The sequence below is a fragment of the Barbus barbus genome (assembly GCF_936440315.1).
Source record: "Barbus barbus genome assembly, chromosome: 33".
NCBI classification, from domain to species: Eukaryota; Metazoa; Chordata; class Actinopteri; order Cypriniformes; family Cyprinidae; genus Barbus; species Barbus barbus.
Window position 1 is genome coordinate 18,603,637 of NC_136761.1, and position 15,865 is coordinate 18,619,501.

At 38.3% G+C, this 15,865-nt stretch overlaps 1 protein-coding gene and 1 pseudogene across 5 annotated transcripts; one reads left to right on the forward strand and one right to left on the reverse strand.

The window, feature by feature from the left end:
• Positions 1 to 1,188: 1,188 nt before the first annotated feature.
• Positions 1,189 to 6,394, reverse strand: LOC306853476 (heterogeneous nuclear ribonucleoprotein A0-like). Of its 4 annotated transcripts, none has more exons than XM_079390924.1 (3): positions 5,263 to 6,394; positions 4,379 to 4,508; positions 3,879 to 4,084 (listed from the first exon to the last, which is right to left on the reverse strand). In XM_079390924.1, exon 1 carries the CDS (start codon positions 6,332 to 6,334, stop codon positions 5,399 to 5,401), a length of 936 nt encoding a protein of 311 aa, XP_079247050.1. In that variant the 5' UTR covers positions 6,335 to 6,394; the 3' UTR covers positions 3,879 to 4,084; positions 4,379 to 4,508; positions 5,263 to 5,398. The 4 variants fall into 4 exon arrangements, with proteins under 4 accessions (XP_079247051.1, XP_079247048.1, XP_079247050.1 ...); XM_079390923.1 differs by having other exon boundaries at positions 4,379 to 4,452; positions 5,263 to 6,363; XM_079390925.1 differs by lacking the exons at positions 3,879 to 4,084; positions 4,379 to 4,508 and adding an exon at positions 1,189 to 1,408 and having other exon boundaries at positions 5,436 to 6,374.
• A 2,583-nt stretch (positions 6,395 to 8,977) lies between these two features.
• LOC306853015 (protein Spindly-like) lies at positions 8,978 to 15,390 on the forward strand (annotated as a pseudogene). The gene is made up of 12 exons: positions 8,978 to 9,055; positions 9,478 to 9,642; positions 9,750 to 9,924; positions 11,470 to 11,664; positions 11,765 to 11,914; positions 12,439 to 12,537; positions 13,008 to 13,118; positions 13,201 to 13,341; positions 13,422 to 13,526; positions 13,609 to 13,796; positions 14,278 to 14,557; positions 15,053 to 15,390. The product of its transcript is annotated as a protein Spindly-like (transcript).
• Positions 15,391 to 15,865: the final 475 nt, after the last annotated feature.

A 15,865-nucleotide genomic window follows, 5' to 3' on the forward strand; every position in this document is an offset into this window, starting at 1 on the left:
TCTTGCGTAACATTTATTCAGCTACTTTCATTTAACATTGTTTTACAAAGAAATTATAGAGGAATTTTAGAGTGACACTTATAATTTGCATCTTCATCTATAGTTTAAATAAGAGACTGAGGTTTTATATCAGTGTTTGGCTGTCAGTTAAACTTGGTCTATAAAATGCCATCTTTTTTGGATGTGGTGGCGAGTCAAAGGCTGTATTAATCAGCCAATATTCTGAATAATTAGCAAAAGATAAGATCCAGTTTGAATACATTGTATTTGGAATAAAGTTCTCATTCAAATGTTTACATATGGCACATTGAAAATGCTCATTAACATACCTAGTTTGCATGCTTATTACAACCCGCATCTACACTACCAGCCAAAAGTTTGGGATTGGCAAGGCTTGAAAGAAGTTACTCAACATGGCTGCAAAGAAAAGTATTACAAAGAAAGAATTAAACTTAACATTTAATATAGGCTTTAAAATATTTTAGTGGTGGCAAAGCCAGAAGCAATTACGCCAGTTTTCCCAAAATCACAATCATTCTAATAGCGGTTTTCAATCCTGGTCCTTTTAAGCGTCACATATTTTGTATGGCTCCGTTAAACGCCGATCACCAACTCCTTAAGAGCTCCATGAACTTAGCTGGGTGTCACAAGGGAGACATACAAAATGTGCAAGAGCAGTGTAGCCCTAGGACCTGGATTGAAAACCACTGTTCTAATGCGCTGAAATATTGAGCTTTAATCAGTGTGCGTTTACCCAAGAGCTTAAACCAACCTCAAAGCATTATGGAAATATCAAAAGACACTTGAAACAATGGTTGGCATGGAGAAGACAACATACAAGTTTATGAAAAAGATTTAATGGTTAAAAGGCTTAGACGGCCACTGTTGGATCAAATTAAATATACTTAAAGCAGTTTTACAATAGGAATGGTGAAATACCATTAAAACAAGTTACAATTTAAAAATGATTAAAAAAAACAAAAAAAAAACGCTATAAGTTAGAGGTCATGAAGTGAAACAATGAGCTGCTTAAATTTCATTACCCCTGAGTTTCATCTCAAACGATGGACAGGCAATAAACCCAAAACAGATCATACAGAAGCCTACATGGTTTTTACCAGGCTTGACTTGCGTAAACAGGACCACTTCAACCTAAACAAAAGAAACACAACGCGTGTCTGCTGGTACTGGCACAGAACAATTCTCATTTAAACCCCAATACCAAACAATTCGTTTTTAAAGTCCAGTGTCCAAATAGTTTGCGTAAATTTAAAAAAAAAAGAAAAAAAAGAGCGAAGTAACGTTACAGCTTAAAGAGTCACTTTAGTGCTTCTAATATCCACCATAGCCACCTCTTCCATATCCTCCACCACCACCACCGCCGCCGCCGCCGCGTGGGTAGGGCCCACTGCTCCTGCCGGAGTAGTAGCCTGCTTTCATAGCGCCGTAACCCGACGGCTGCTGTCCATAACCCTCGCCGAAGTCACTGTAGCCATTCCCGTTGCCGTATCCACCGCCCATCTGGTCACTATAGCCTCCTCCGTAGCTACTTTGTGTTTCGTAGTTGCCATCGTTACCGTAGCCGCCGTTCTGAGAGCCGTAGTCGCTATAGTAACCGCCCCTTCCGCCACCATAGCCGCTACCCCGGCCCATTCCTCGGCCTCCCCTGCCGCCGCGACCACCGGCAGATTGCATCTCTTGTTTGGTGAGCGCCTTCTTCACCTCCACCTTGTGTCCGATGATCACGTGGAACTTCATGACAACGGCTTTATCGGCAGAGTCGTTGTCTTCAAAGTAAACAAAACCGAAACCTCGCTTTTTCCCGGTGTCTTTGTCGGCGATGACCTGAGCCTTCTCGATGGCACCGAACTGGGAGAAATACTCATGGAGGTGTTCGTCCTCGATTTCGTCTTTCAGTCCCCCGACAAATATTTTCTTGACCTTGGCTAGTGCCTCCGGTCTACCGGCGTCTTCCCGAGCCACCGCTCGCTTCAGATCCACGTTGTTGCCGTCCACGACATGAGGCCTAGCGGCCATGGCGGCGTCTGCTTCCTCTACGCTCGAGTACGTTACAAAGCCGAAGCACCGGGAGCGCTGCAGCGGCTGGTTCATTACCACTACGCAGTCGGTCAACTGTCCATATTGTTCAAAATGTGCCCGCAATCCTTCGTCGGTTGTTTGGACGTTCAGACCACCGACAAACAGTTTACAAAGCTGGTTAGTCATTTTCTTACAATGGACGTACTGACTGAGAACACGCGGAACGGAAGAAAGAAGGCAATGCGTTTGAAACGCGGGGGCGGTGCCTTTTGTGCGCATCAACACATGCGTAGTGGACTCTGATTGGCTACAAAGTAAAGCACCTAAATCAAACCCATCCTTAATTAGTAAGACGTGGGCTGGAACTAAGAATCAGAGCTAATTTGTGAATCCATTTGTTTTGGGTTTGAAAAGGTTTTTTTGTGTGTGTGAAGATACAATTTGAGTTAATGTTAATATGTGAACTTGACAGCAGGTACATTTCTGTTGCTGTTCTACTCTGAATCCAGGAAATACCCTGGAAATATCAGGGAATTGAAAAAGTGTGATTTTATAGACATTGTAATTGTAAAAGAAAAAAAGTACTTTTTTGTTATACTTAGTATTGTAGTATTTATTTTGCTGCAAGTAATCTTTGAGTGCAATTTATAAAAAATATATATTTATTAAATCTGTCAAGGGGTAAATTTCCAAAAACTAAGAAATCGGGTGAGACACACACACAATAGAATAGCTTTTACCCCCTTGCATAGTTAAATCCTATCTTGGAATAAAGGCATTTTACAGGTTTATGGCCAGTTTACCATATTATGATGGCAGTTCATAAGCATCTTGGTGAGCAAAACTATTGTACACAAAGCACACAGGTGTTTCAGTGATTCTAAGAAGTATTGTGAAGTGACGTTTTGTTTGAAAGTAGGCCAACTAGGCTGAAGGCCAAACTAGGACATTGCAACTTCACTCTGTTTATATGTACACCAAGGTATACTCCTTAATCCAATTAAAGTGTTTTGTTGAAAGTGAAAGGATGCCACCATTTTAAAACAACCTAGCCAGTTATTAAGGTGACTGCGGTGGGAGTGTTGGGAAGTACTGAGGAGTTTCCTGGGAGAGAAAAAGAGCAGGACACCTGCAGTAAGTTCATTTAAGAGTGCATTTAAGTGAGATGGTCTGATGTTCTTTGTTGCATTCTCTAATATGGTCTGATTTTTGCACACAAAAAGTAAAACTTTCTCCGCAGCAAGAGCAGTAAAATAATCATATACATGAAATACAGTATGTTATACAGTCTTAAATTAGTTCAAACTACTATTCAAGATTAAATATATATGGTACATATAAAGAGACCAGACATAAGATCACATATCACCTAAAACACAAGATTGGCACTACTGATTTAGAAAAGTTTCTGAATGTCAAACATTCACAACTATAATTTACAAACAATAGCAACGTACCTGACTTATGGGCTTCATTACCATGTATTTGCAAGTAATACATTGCAGTTGTTCTTTATAGTGCAAATACATAAAAAAAAAAAAAGCATTTTGCGCTAGAATGTATATTCTAAAATGCATACCATCATCAGAGTGCCTGCTTCAATATCACAAATCAATGCATAAATACTCAGTACTGTGTAGCTGCTGTAAAAAGAGCTGTTTGCATGTTACGCAGGACTAATTTAAATGTGATGCTTCAAATTCCCCTGCCTAATCTATTGGACCACCTGGCTGTGCCAAGTCCATCTCCAATTAATCTCTCCAGCCCTACATATCACTACAGATTTACTCATAGCAATAAATTCATTCCATGCACATAATCCACACACACAAAAGAATCATTTCAAACTTTTATTAAAATGTATACAGATATTTATAAAAAGAGATAAAAAAAAAAGCAGGTTAAAAGTGAGACACTAAAAATTCCATGCTGCCATCATTTCACCAGTCCAGATTATTAAAATCATAACTACTCTGTGGATCGTGTAGATAATCAAACTCCATGGCCACAGCTGAAGTGGGCAGAGTCCGGCATCCAAGGTCACCTGGGGAGGAAGACAGGAAGAATGGGGAACACATTAGTCATGTAATATTAAAAAAATAAATAAAAATAAAAAAATTGATCAAAAAAAAAAAAATCCTTTAAATGGCATATAAAGTTAAGGCCCTAATAAGCCGCGGTGTTACAAACCCAAAATCCATCGCACCAGTTCATGTAAAGTCCACTTGACTTATGGATGGAGACTAATTAAAAACAACTTAAGGAATAAATATAATCCATTTATGAAAAAAATTGCAATACTTGACCAACACGTAGTGAAGACAGGTTGATTACATACCTAGATCGCAGGATGATATCCTAATGAGATATTTCAGTCCTATCACAATCGAACCCAGGTACTGAACAGGTTCCCTGTACAAACAAACTGCTACAGCTATTTTGAAGTACTGGAATAACTGAAAGAACACCTAAATGTGGGAATCAAGAGTAAATAAAACCATAAACACTATATAAATATATATATACTGAATGTGGGGCAGTGTTAGTTTAAATGTCAAGCAGTAATGCAACTACATATATATGTTTAAATGACTAACTCAGGTGTGGTGGAAACCCCTTAGTTAAAGTCTATCAGCCAAAACGCCGTCTGAAAGGATAATTAAGCTGTGAAACTTTTATTTAAAAAGTAACATACAATTGCATATCAATGTTTAACAATACTGGATTGATCTGAAGACATAATATACAATACACAAGAGAATGTTGGAAGTAATGATGCTCATACAGCGTTGAACTGAACTCCATGAATGGGTTTCTGCGCTGGTTTACAAAATAAGAGAAATGACGTAGTCTAATCTATCCCATCATGATAAACTAGTTTGGAAAAACTCGTGGTAGGTTTTATACAGACGAACACAAACTCAAAACTGCATGCGTTAATCCCCCCATGACAATAGGCAACAGTTAATATAGAAAACAGGTCTACTGAGAATGCATTTTGACAAAAAAAATCGCCAGTGTTGAACAAAACTGAATTTTAAAACGAATGGGCTACGAACAAATCGCATCTAAAAAAAAACAAAAAAAGAAAAACCAGGGCCAACTTTGCTGCATGCCCTAAAATGTGTAAAACAAATGATATTTAATATATATAGTAGAACATGTCCTACAACTAAAGCTGGTCGAGCAACTCAGGTTTCTGGGAAGAGATCTTCTTCCTACCTGTTAAGAATTGAGGTCTTTAAGGTATGCTTTCACAGTGTCCGCCATCTCTTGCATGGCCGGGTGAATGAGCCCAATGTAGAAACCGAGAGAACCTATGGGGGGGGGCAGCTTTTCGAGTCTTTCCCAACACGATTTAGTAGCCTCCGTAGCCACCCCTGCCGTAACTAGGCCCTCCGCCACGGGGGTAAGGGGCTCCGCTTCTACCGGCGTACGTGCTTCCACCTTTCATGGGCCCGTAGCCGGAGGACTGCTGGCCGTATCCGCTGCCAAAGTCACTGTAACCGTTACCACCGCCATAGCCACCCATCTGTTCGCCGTACCCTCCTCCGTATCCACCCCCGTAGCCTCCTCCGTAGCCGCCGCTTCCATAGCCACCGCTGTAGCCGCCATCACTGCTGCCGTAGCCTCCGCCATAGCCACCCCCGTAGCCGCCGTAGCTTCCTCTCCCGCCGCCGAAGCCATTTTGATTCCGTCCCATACCTCTTCCTCCTCCTCTCCCCCTGCCGCCCCGAGCTCCGCCGGCGGCCTGGATCTCTTGCTTCGTGAGCGCTTTCTTGACCTCCACTTTGTGTCCGTTGATCATGTGGAACTTGAGCACGACGGCTTTGTCGGCCGAGTCGTTATCTTCAAAGTGGACAAAGCCGAACCCGCGCTTCTTGCCGGTGTCTTTGTCGGTGATGACCTCGGATTTCTCGATCATGCCGAACTGCGAGAAATACTCGGTGAGGGTGTTCTCCTCGATGTCCTCTTTTAGGCCCCCGACGAATATTTTCTTGACTTTGGCGAGAGCTTCGGGCTTTCCGGCGTCTTCCCGAGCCACGGCTCTCTTCAGCTCCACGGTTTTACCGTCTACCACATGTGGCCTGGCGGCCATTGCTGCATCAGCCTCCTCTGCGGTGGAGTACGTTACGAAGCCGAAACAACGAGACCGCTGAAGTTGATCGTTTTGGACCACCACGCAGTCCGTTAATTTACCGTACTGTTCAAAATGAGCGCGGAGCCCATCGTTAGTTGTTTGGACGTTCAGGCCACCAACGAAAAGTTTGCAGAGCTGCTCCATTGCTGACATATTGTTCCGCTAGACCGCCGCAACGACTCAACTGACAAGAAAGGGCCTTTTTTTAAAAACGACTGTCGTCATGACGCAGTGTTCTCTCCTGCAGTAAAACACGCCCCTTCCCTGGAAAAGGCGGACTTTGTGGAATTTTGTCAAAAAAATACATTTATAATCACTGAATTTTAAATAGCTTTTTTTTTTTTTTCTTTTTTTTTTACATATTTTCTAACATATAAAATGTAAAATAAAAAAACTACCAATTTGAAAAATAAAATGAAAATATTATTTTAATTTTAAAATAAACATTTAAATTAATTCTCAAATATGCATTTTGTCTTCTACAATGCAGTATGTAAAATTCATTTGACCATTTGTAATTTATGTAATAGCACAAAATGTGAAAGTCACTTCAAATAATGCTAATGTTTTTTACTCATAGGTCTAAAACTGACATTTTAAAAAAACCCATAGGCTATGAATTTTTTGAAGGAACCATTCTAGAAAATAATAATTCTTTGCAGGGTTTTAGAACTAGAACCTAATCAGCTGTATTTGCTCCATATTCAACATTCACCTCTGAGAAAACGAATACAGATGTTTAGATGCAAGACAAAAATGATGAAACACAGCAGGTAAAAGACAGAGAGATTCACATGAATTCACATTTGGGACAGTTTCTGGGTCATTTGTGTCACTATTCGTTGCATTTTGGTGGCCTGAATAATTTCTAACACTGACTATCCTCCATAAATTTGATGACGGCTTTATTTGTCTAAAAAAATATTTATGGATTGTTCTATTGATTATAGTGGTAACATTAAATAGTTAAACAAACCCTATTTTAATGTATTTATTTACATTATTTATACGCACTCATGTAAGGCTAGGGGTCTATATGCACACTATACACACAATTTATTTTATTTTTTTGTAGTGAGGCCCGTGGAAAAGTGTGGTGACATCACAGCAAACTTTGCTTGAAATTTGACTGAGTTTCATTGAGGGCAGTTGCATGACCTATCCACTCAGCATGAGCAATAGGAACTGATAGACGAGATCTGCATAACAGATGAAATGTCTGGACCCAGCAATTTACAGATGTTTAGTGACACTTAATGTTGATGGGTGGAGATTGTGTCTTTGTGAGAGTGTTCTCACCTTTAATATGCAAAACACATCCATCGTCCAAGTGTGAGATGAGGTTTTAAGTTGTTATGTCTGCATACTTTGAATTAACCTAAAGACTTTAAATATGCAATATGACTAACTAAGGACACTATTGCATACTAAGGTAGAAATTCAGTACTTTTGCCCATATCAAACTGACACAAGAATTGTATGAGAATGTGATTTATGTGTTCTGTGCTTGTGATCAGGTCACCCAAGAGGGATGTTAATACAAGGTGTAAATAGCTGTCTGACAGCTCCGTTTATTTAGAAACTGAAAGCCAAGAAATGTGGAACCATTGACAACCTCCCCAGGAACCCTATGAATGTTGAATGATGTGTAACTCCCTCCACCCTCGCACTTCCTGAAGTCAAAAACAGACTTCTCCTTTTTCAGTGCACTATAGTTAATGTCATTCCAAATACTGCATTTTTGTTCTGTTTCATAACCATTGTTTATTACAATGTCATTCCTACCAAGGGCAGTACTTAAACAGACCCTCACAAATAATTAAATGCAATTTTGCAAAACCACTCAAATATTATGAATGAAACTAATACTTTTATTCACATTCAATTGATCAAAAGTAACAGTCAAAACATTTATAATGTTACAAAAGTCACAAAATGTCATTTTTTCCCTATAAGTGCTGTTCTTTTGAATTCATCAAATAATTCTGAAAAAGGAGCATGAGGGGTTCCATAAACATATAAACAGCACTGCTGAGACTTCTTTTGAAGACATAAAATAATCTTACCAACTGCATCCAATCGTTATTTTGAAAACCACCAGTTTTGTGTATTATATAGATGTGTTTGCTTAAGAAAGGCATTCTCAGTGAAATGTTAGATGCTCAGTTGCAATTCAGGTAGCTCTTACTCAATTGCATTTTCAAGGCAAAACTACTTTCTGCTTATAGATTTTTGCTGCTTATAATTTCATTTAGACCTCCAAATGTACATTTTTTTGCAGGTCACCAGACTTAAAAACTCCCATCTTTTTGGTAATTTTACTGAGCTCAATGTATGCATACACTTCTAGCTGAACATTTATAGCAAAAGACATGCATTGCAGTAAAAGCATTCATTCTTGAGAAGAGATTTTTTATCATTCACCAGTTTTATCTAAAGCAGAGCTACTCAAACCAGGGCCATCAGGCCAAAGTTGGCTTGTGATGGCCTTTGATTTGGCCATCCACATGCCATATAACAAGAGTGGGCCAAAAAAATAGAGATTTTTTTAGTTTGTTTGCTTTGTTTCTATTTGTTCATTAAATGTGATATAAGTGAATCTATTTTTTAATCTAAGTTTTAATATAATATAGATGGATAATCCAACATTCGACCACGAAGACCAATTTAGATTTGGGTGCCTCTGATCTAAATCAGTGCGTTTAGTAATAAACAGTATGACCACTGAGTGGCACTAGAGAGAACGATCCAAGAAACCTCGTGCTTTCTCGCGATACTTGATTGACGACTGCTGTAGATCGCAGAATTCAAACTAGCCGTTTGAAAGTTCTCGAGCAAGAAAGCGTTTGGGGTATTTCATTCTTCAGATATAAGGTTGCCATCACCTCCTTTTAGATCTAAAGATAAACACATTTAGACATGTATTTTGTTGTCTAGCTTTCAGTTAAATATGACATTTAGAAAACATTCATATTACCAGTGCCACGCGATGTTTTTGATTTAAGTTTGTAACAAACAAATGCGTTTAACGCTGTAGCTAGTTGACCAACAACATTGGATTCTGTCATCATTTACTCACCCACATGCTGTTCTTGACCTATTTGACATCTTTCTTAAATTAAAAACTAAAGGAGAATCACTGTTACTCTGTGGACAATGAAAGTGAATGGTGACTGATAGGGCTGGACTGAGGCAAACATTTTAAAGAAGTGCATTTATATAGTAATGAGAGACAAAAGGTGTACACATGCCTCTCTACACAGGTAAATGATCTCATATATTCTCTCTGAATTTAGATGTCAGATCTAGAGGATGAGGTAAAAGTGTTGCGGCGGAAGGTGCAGGAAGGAGAAGAGGCTCTTCAGAGGGCTGGGCAGTATGGACTTCAACTCTTGGATGACAAAATTGATCTGCACAACAAATTGGAGGAACAACGAATTGAGATGTTCAATGTCATTGAGGTACTGACCCAGCATTTGATCTCCACAGTATGATGACTGACAGCCCAGTTTATCATGATTCCTTGAATGTGCAAAAATGTCATTTTAACAGTATTCTCTATTTGCAGGCCCTGGAACAAGAGAAATACTCTTTACAAAGGGAAGTTGAGCTAAAGGTCCGAATGCTGGAGAGTCTGCGATCAGAATTTGATCATGTCAAAAACCAACAGAAACATCAAATGGAGCAGCAACAAACTGCTGGAGAGGAACCATGCTCTTGAGCTCAGTGATTTAAAGAAAGAGGTCAGCTTGTATGCTGTTTTCATCTTCAAAAGAAGCATGTTTTTTTCTTCTCTATATGAAGAAGAATTTGCCAGTGGATTCATTCATCTTCCATGTTTTTATCCATTAAAATTCAAGTATGTCACTTTTTTATGTTAAAATAATTTCTGACAATTGGTTAATGGGGCAAGTGTTCGGGTAATCTGAAAACAATTTTAAATTTTACATTTGGTGACGCCACTAGTAGCAAAAAACGTATACACTCTTTGGGTTAAAGGGTTACTCCACCCCAAAATGAACATTTTGTCATTAATCACCTACCCCCATGTTGTTTCAAACGTGTAAAAGCTTTGTTCGTCTTCGGAACACAATTTAAAATATTTTGGTTGAAAACTGGGAGGCATGTGAATGTCCCATTGACTGCCAAACAATAAACACTGTCAAAATAGTCCATCTGCTATAAGTGGTTCAACCGTATACTCCCCAAAATGGCACTATGGTGATGCGGATGAGACAAATTGTTGAATAAAGTCATTATTTTTGATTTCTTTGCGTACAAAAACTTTTCTTATAGCTTCATAACGTTACAGTTGAACCATTGATGGCAGATGGACTATTCTGATGATGTCTTAAATACTTTTCTGGGCCTTGTCAGTGTTATTTACTTGGCAGTCAATAGGACTGTAACGGAATTACAGTTAAGACCCAACGACAAGGTGTGTTGAATGAAGACCAGGAGTCAGAGATGCAATCAATTGGAAGATTTACTGAAGAAAATAGTTTGCAGTTTCATCAGCAGAAGACCGCTTCAACACTCGTGATGTACGCAGTGCGGCCCACAAACTCCAATTCGTAAACACCAGCAATTATACTCTAACAGAGGTTACTAATTGCGTCAATGCATAAGCCAGCAAAATTCGGATTAGTCAAGACCTAGATAAACATAGAAAATATCCACATATGGACAGCAATCTTTAAGCATATCTTCTAACGATTATTTTGCTGACAAGTGATCAGAGGTCAGGCCCAATAGGCTACTACTCTCCAGAGACGTATATCTGATATGCTGGACAGATGAACGTTTCGTCCTGGGGCTCTCTTCTCATCTCTTGTACAGACAGATACTAACACACATACGCAGAGAAACACTTATCTTACTTCAAGGTTGCCTGGCTTAACCCTAAACCTTATCGGAAATGGTCACACACACAATTAGAGCAGCTTATTAGAGAGTAAAACGGCAGACTAAAGCCATATTTAATTTATTTTCTCACATGCATAAATGTAAATCTGATTAGTAATTATTCAATAAATATTATAATTAATATGAAGGCCATTGTAGATCTGCGATCCACTCCTTCAGGACAGTTACAAGCCTCCTGGTTTTCATCCAAAATATCTTAAATTGTTTTCTGAAGACGAACAAAGCTTTTACGGGTTTGGAATGACATGGGGGTAAGTGATTAATGACAATATTTTCATTTTGGGATGGAGTAACCCTTTAAGGCATAATTTCAAAAAGTTAGTTATTGTGTAACTAGTAATGCTGATGAAATTTCTTTGTAGTTGGAAAAAATGAAGACAGATTTAGAGGAGGCTCAACTTGCTGGGAAGCAGATGAGACACAAGCTGGACCAGCAGTCTGAAGCACTAAACAGCAAAACTGAAGAACTTCGTGTCCTTACCGAACGTGCTCATGAAACAATGTCCTCAGAGATCCTTGAGCTGCAAATGCAGAAGATGGATATGGAATCAGCAATGGTAATGTACTTTCTTTATCTTTTTAATGGAAGAACATAGTTTTATAGAAATAAGGAATGTCTGTGTGTCCTTGGTGTTGAAGTGTGACCTTGTCTTGCAGGAGACTTTAGAGCAGGAGCTTCAAGAGACACGATACAAAGAAGAGCATTTACATTTGTCCAACACCACCCTCCAGAGACAATTAGAGAGACTCACAGAAGAAAAGGAAGAGAGAGAGAAAGAGGCAATGTCCTGCTACAATGCTTTGGAGGCATGTCTATAAGCATTTTCAAGTAAACATGTTAAAAAACCCATGTATTTGCACTGATGTTGGTAAGATCTTTTAAAAGAAGTCTCTTATGGCTCACCAAGGCCGTGTTTAATTGATCAAAAAATACAGTAATATTGTGACTTAAGATAATTAATTAAAAATTATAATTTTAAATGTATTTCAAAATGTAGCACATTCCTGTGATGGCAAAGCTACGTTTTTCAGCAGCCATTATTTTAGTCTTCAGTGTCACATGATGCTTCAGAAAATAATTTTTATGTTGATTTGGTGCTGAAGAGTTTTTTTTAAATATCACAGTTGGTGACAATTTTGCTGCTTTATACTTGTGGAAACTGATCTTTTTTTTTTTTTTCTCAGGATTGTTTTTAAATAGAAAGTTGAAAAAACATGGAATTCTGATGCACATTTTCTGTGCTGATTCAGGGAAAAACCTAATCAAGTCTAAAGATTAAAAAAAAAAAACTTAAATAAAATAACATTATTTGTTATTTGTTTCAATGTAGAAAGCTCGTGAAGCCAACCAAGACCTTCAAATCCAGCTGGAACAGGTGTTGCAGCAGGCACAAGATCCAAACAGCAAAGGCAATTCCTTGTTTTCTGAGGTACATCATTAAACTTTAATTCTACTACTTTATCCCCCGGTTTCACAGACATGGCTTAAGCCTAGTCCTAGACTAAACTGTAAGTCTGAGCTGTTTCTGCTGAAATAAACTTGCACCGACTGATCATAAAATATGTCAGTGCCTTTGTTTTGTCTCAAGATGCACCCTAGTAATGTTTTTTTTCTAAGCATGTTTATAAATATTACTGAAATGTCCTAATTGAACTATGGCCTAATCCTGGTTTAGTCTAAGCCCTGTCTGTGAAACTGGGCCTATGTCTGCTAAGTGATTTCATTATAATTCAAGCTTAATTTTGAGAGCATCTGAATAACATTATATAATACCTATGCAATACCTTTTTTTCGGTTAAAAAAGGCAGTAAACCTTGTAAAATTACTATAAACTGTTAATATATAGAAATGGTCGTTACTAAATGTTTCGTGAGGTTATACTTAAATTCCTTTGTCCAGGTAGAGGACAAGAGAGCAGAGATGGAGCGGCAGCTGAACAGCATGAAACGACAGCATGAGTCTCTACAAAAGCAGCATGCTCTCACCAAGCAACATATGCACCGTATGAAGGTAAATAATGGTTTATGAGAAATGTTTTACATTTTATTTAAGTTTTCCCCCAATATTGTTTTCCTTGTGCCTGCTGTTTTAGATGCAGATAGCCACCCTTATGCAGCTCCAGGGCAACAGGGTCGACCCAGCACAGCTTGAACGCTTGCAATTCATGTTATCTGAAAAGAACAATGAAATAGAAAGCCTGATGATGAAAGTAAGAGAACTGGAGAAAGAGAAGGTGAGCATTGCATATTAGTCAACATAAATGAAAAATATTACAGTTTGAGAAACTAATATTATTAACTCTGTCACCAACAGATGACTGTAAAAGACCAGCATGCACCTGCCCCCTCTAAAGAGGGTGAACTTATGGATGAGGCTTATTACACAAACCTATTAATAATGCAGCTTTTGATTTTCAAAGTAAGTGTTTTCTCATAAATGTTTTGTTGTGGTGGTGTTACCTCGGACCTTTTCAAAGCAATTATGATATGTATGTGTATAGGAAGGATGCAGAGAAACTGAAGGACGAGTTGTCCCTGGCAAGAATGAAGGCTCTCTCTGAAAGTCAGAGAGTGTTGGAGTTGGCGAGGAAGCTCTATGGCACAGAGCAAGCACTAAAACATAGACACAGTGACAATATGAGGCTCCAAGTCAAGCTTGAAGAACTAAAGATGAAATATACACCAAATGGTAATTTTTTTTTCTCTCTCCATTTCTGAACCTTAGTTTTCTACATAAACCAGTTTAGTGTGCAATAGAGTGCAAAAGTTGGGTTCCGAAAGTTAAAATCCCTATCGTTTTCTCCAGAGGAAAATTTATTTTTAACAATAACTTGTAAATCTAAGTAAATAATATAATCTAAGAGTGACCTACTGTCATCTACGAGGATGTTAATCATTGGTATAATTGTGCAAAGAACTCTCCGCCAATTTAGAATCATGAAAAGCAAAAAAACACTGTTTAACACCCATTTCCACAAGGCACTGCGAAAGAGGCTGGTATGATTAGCTGGTTGGTTTGGTTCATGAACTCTATTAACGAAGATTTTCTTATAAAAAGATGTATATTAAAAATCAAGGCCACTGAAAAAGTGGGTGGGTACTTTTGCATTTTTTGCACACCTTTGAGTTGCAATTATATGCTGGTTATAAATGTACCATTATGTATTCAGAGGTGAACAAAGCACAAGTACAGAAACGCCGGCGGGAGAAGTTTCCTGTACCTGTTCCAGAGTTGAAGTCAGCATCTAGCAAAGAGGAAACTGCAACCATGGTTACTGAGCCAAGCAAGGGCTCAAGTGAAAATACAGAGGAAAAAACCCTCAGTCATCCCGTTGAGAAGCCGGTTGTGATCCCATTGCAGTCTGCACAGCCCACAGAACCCAACCCACGAGAAAGCAAGTCTGTTCGAATCTGCGAGGATCCCCCAGTCTGCATTCCTGATGCGCCCAGGTCAGTGCCAACCTCTGCATGCCAACCCTTCTCCTTTCTGCTGTGCTGTAACAACTTTACAGTCTTTGTCATCTTCCTCTTCCTGGGTTTTATGAGAACACTCACTCCTCGACTGTCACTTCCCACTCTGCCGCTGCCTCTCTGGAACCCTGTAGCTCGAAGGAACTTATTTTGACATATAATCCCATTTGATCTTGGTTTAATGACTACACTTTAAGATGTGAAGATGAACTGTTAAAGGACTGTTGAATCATTGTGAAATGTAGCCTGATATTTGAGTAATATAAATATACATAGTTGTTAACCTTTTGCACTTCAACTGTCGGACCTTTTTGACTGACATTAAAATTTGACATTTTAAAGAAATACTCCTGTGGCAGTAGCAATAATGGTAGTAGCAATGGTGTTTTAACTTAATGCTGTCTTATGACATTTACATTTTAACACTTGAGGTCTGTATTTTGGACCACCACAAACTGAATGATTTGCCTGTAGGTCTGTAAGTGACTCCTATAGCAAGAATGAAGCTCAAACTCATCAAAGCAGTGAAGAGGAGGAGAACTGGAGAACTGAAAAGAAGAGGAAAAAGTACCAAGAGCCCACTCATGTTAACTCAGAAAAAACTATGGCAAACGAGTGTGCTCAACAGTAGTTTGGCTAATGTAAAATGTGAATCCTTTATCATTACAAATAAACAAGATATTTTGTATGTATTTTACAGGTGTATAATTTACATCATTAATTATTTTGTCTATGCACATGATTTGTAGAACAGTTTATTTTATACATGTATTAATACCCTTTGTAATATAGTTAACTATTTGAACCTGTTTAAATAATAAAAAAAAAAAACCTGAACTAATCCAGCCTAAGTAATTCATTAACTTTTTTTTTGTTTTCAGCTTGTGTACCAATTATTTCTCCGTTTTATAACAGTTTACAAACATACATGATTGATGAACAGTGTATAAGTTATTGTATATTGAGTACAGTATTTGCCATTTTATAATCATAAATTGTGCTCCAGTTGTATTTGTGCAAACGGTTAGTTTGTATAACCATTAGTTATTATTATAGGCTTATTTTTCTTAATTTGTGGTCTTGGAAAAAGATCTTTGTTGCTTGTGTAATCGACATATACCTAATTAACAGGAAGTTAACATTGCATTTATAACAGTTTCCTATTTTAAAAACGTAATATGAAAATATATAAATGACAATTTCTGCTTATTAATAATAAAAACAAGCGGTCGGTTCAACTTGCCTTTGATTGCATCATGAAAAGGTGCATCTTCCTTTAGCCAATCA

Bases quoted from the DNA above. Each gene is read 5' to 3' on its own strand.
- LOC306853476 (XM_079390925.1), bottom strand. From the start codon at position 6,334: ATGTCAGCAATGGAGCAGCTCTGCAAACTTTTCGTTGGTGGCCTGAAC. The intron at 1,409-5,435 runs GCCTAGTTACGG...CGGCAGGAGCAG, and splicing joins CCTTACCCCCGTGGCGGAGG to TGGGCCCTACCCACGCGGCG.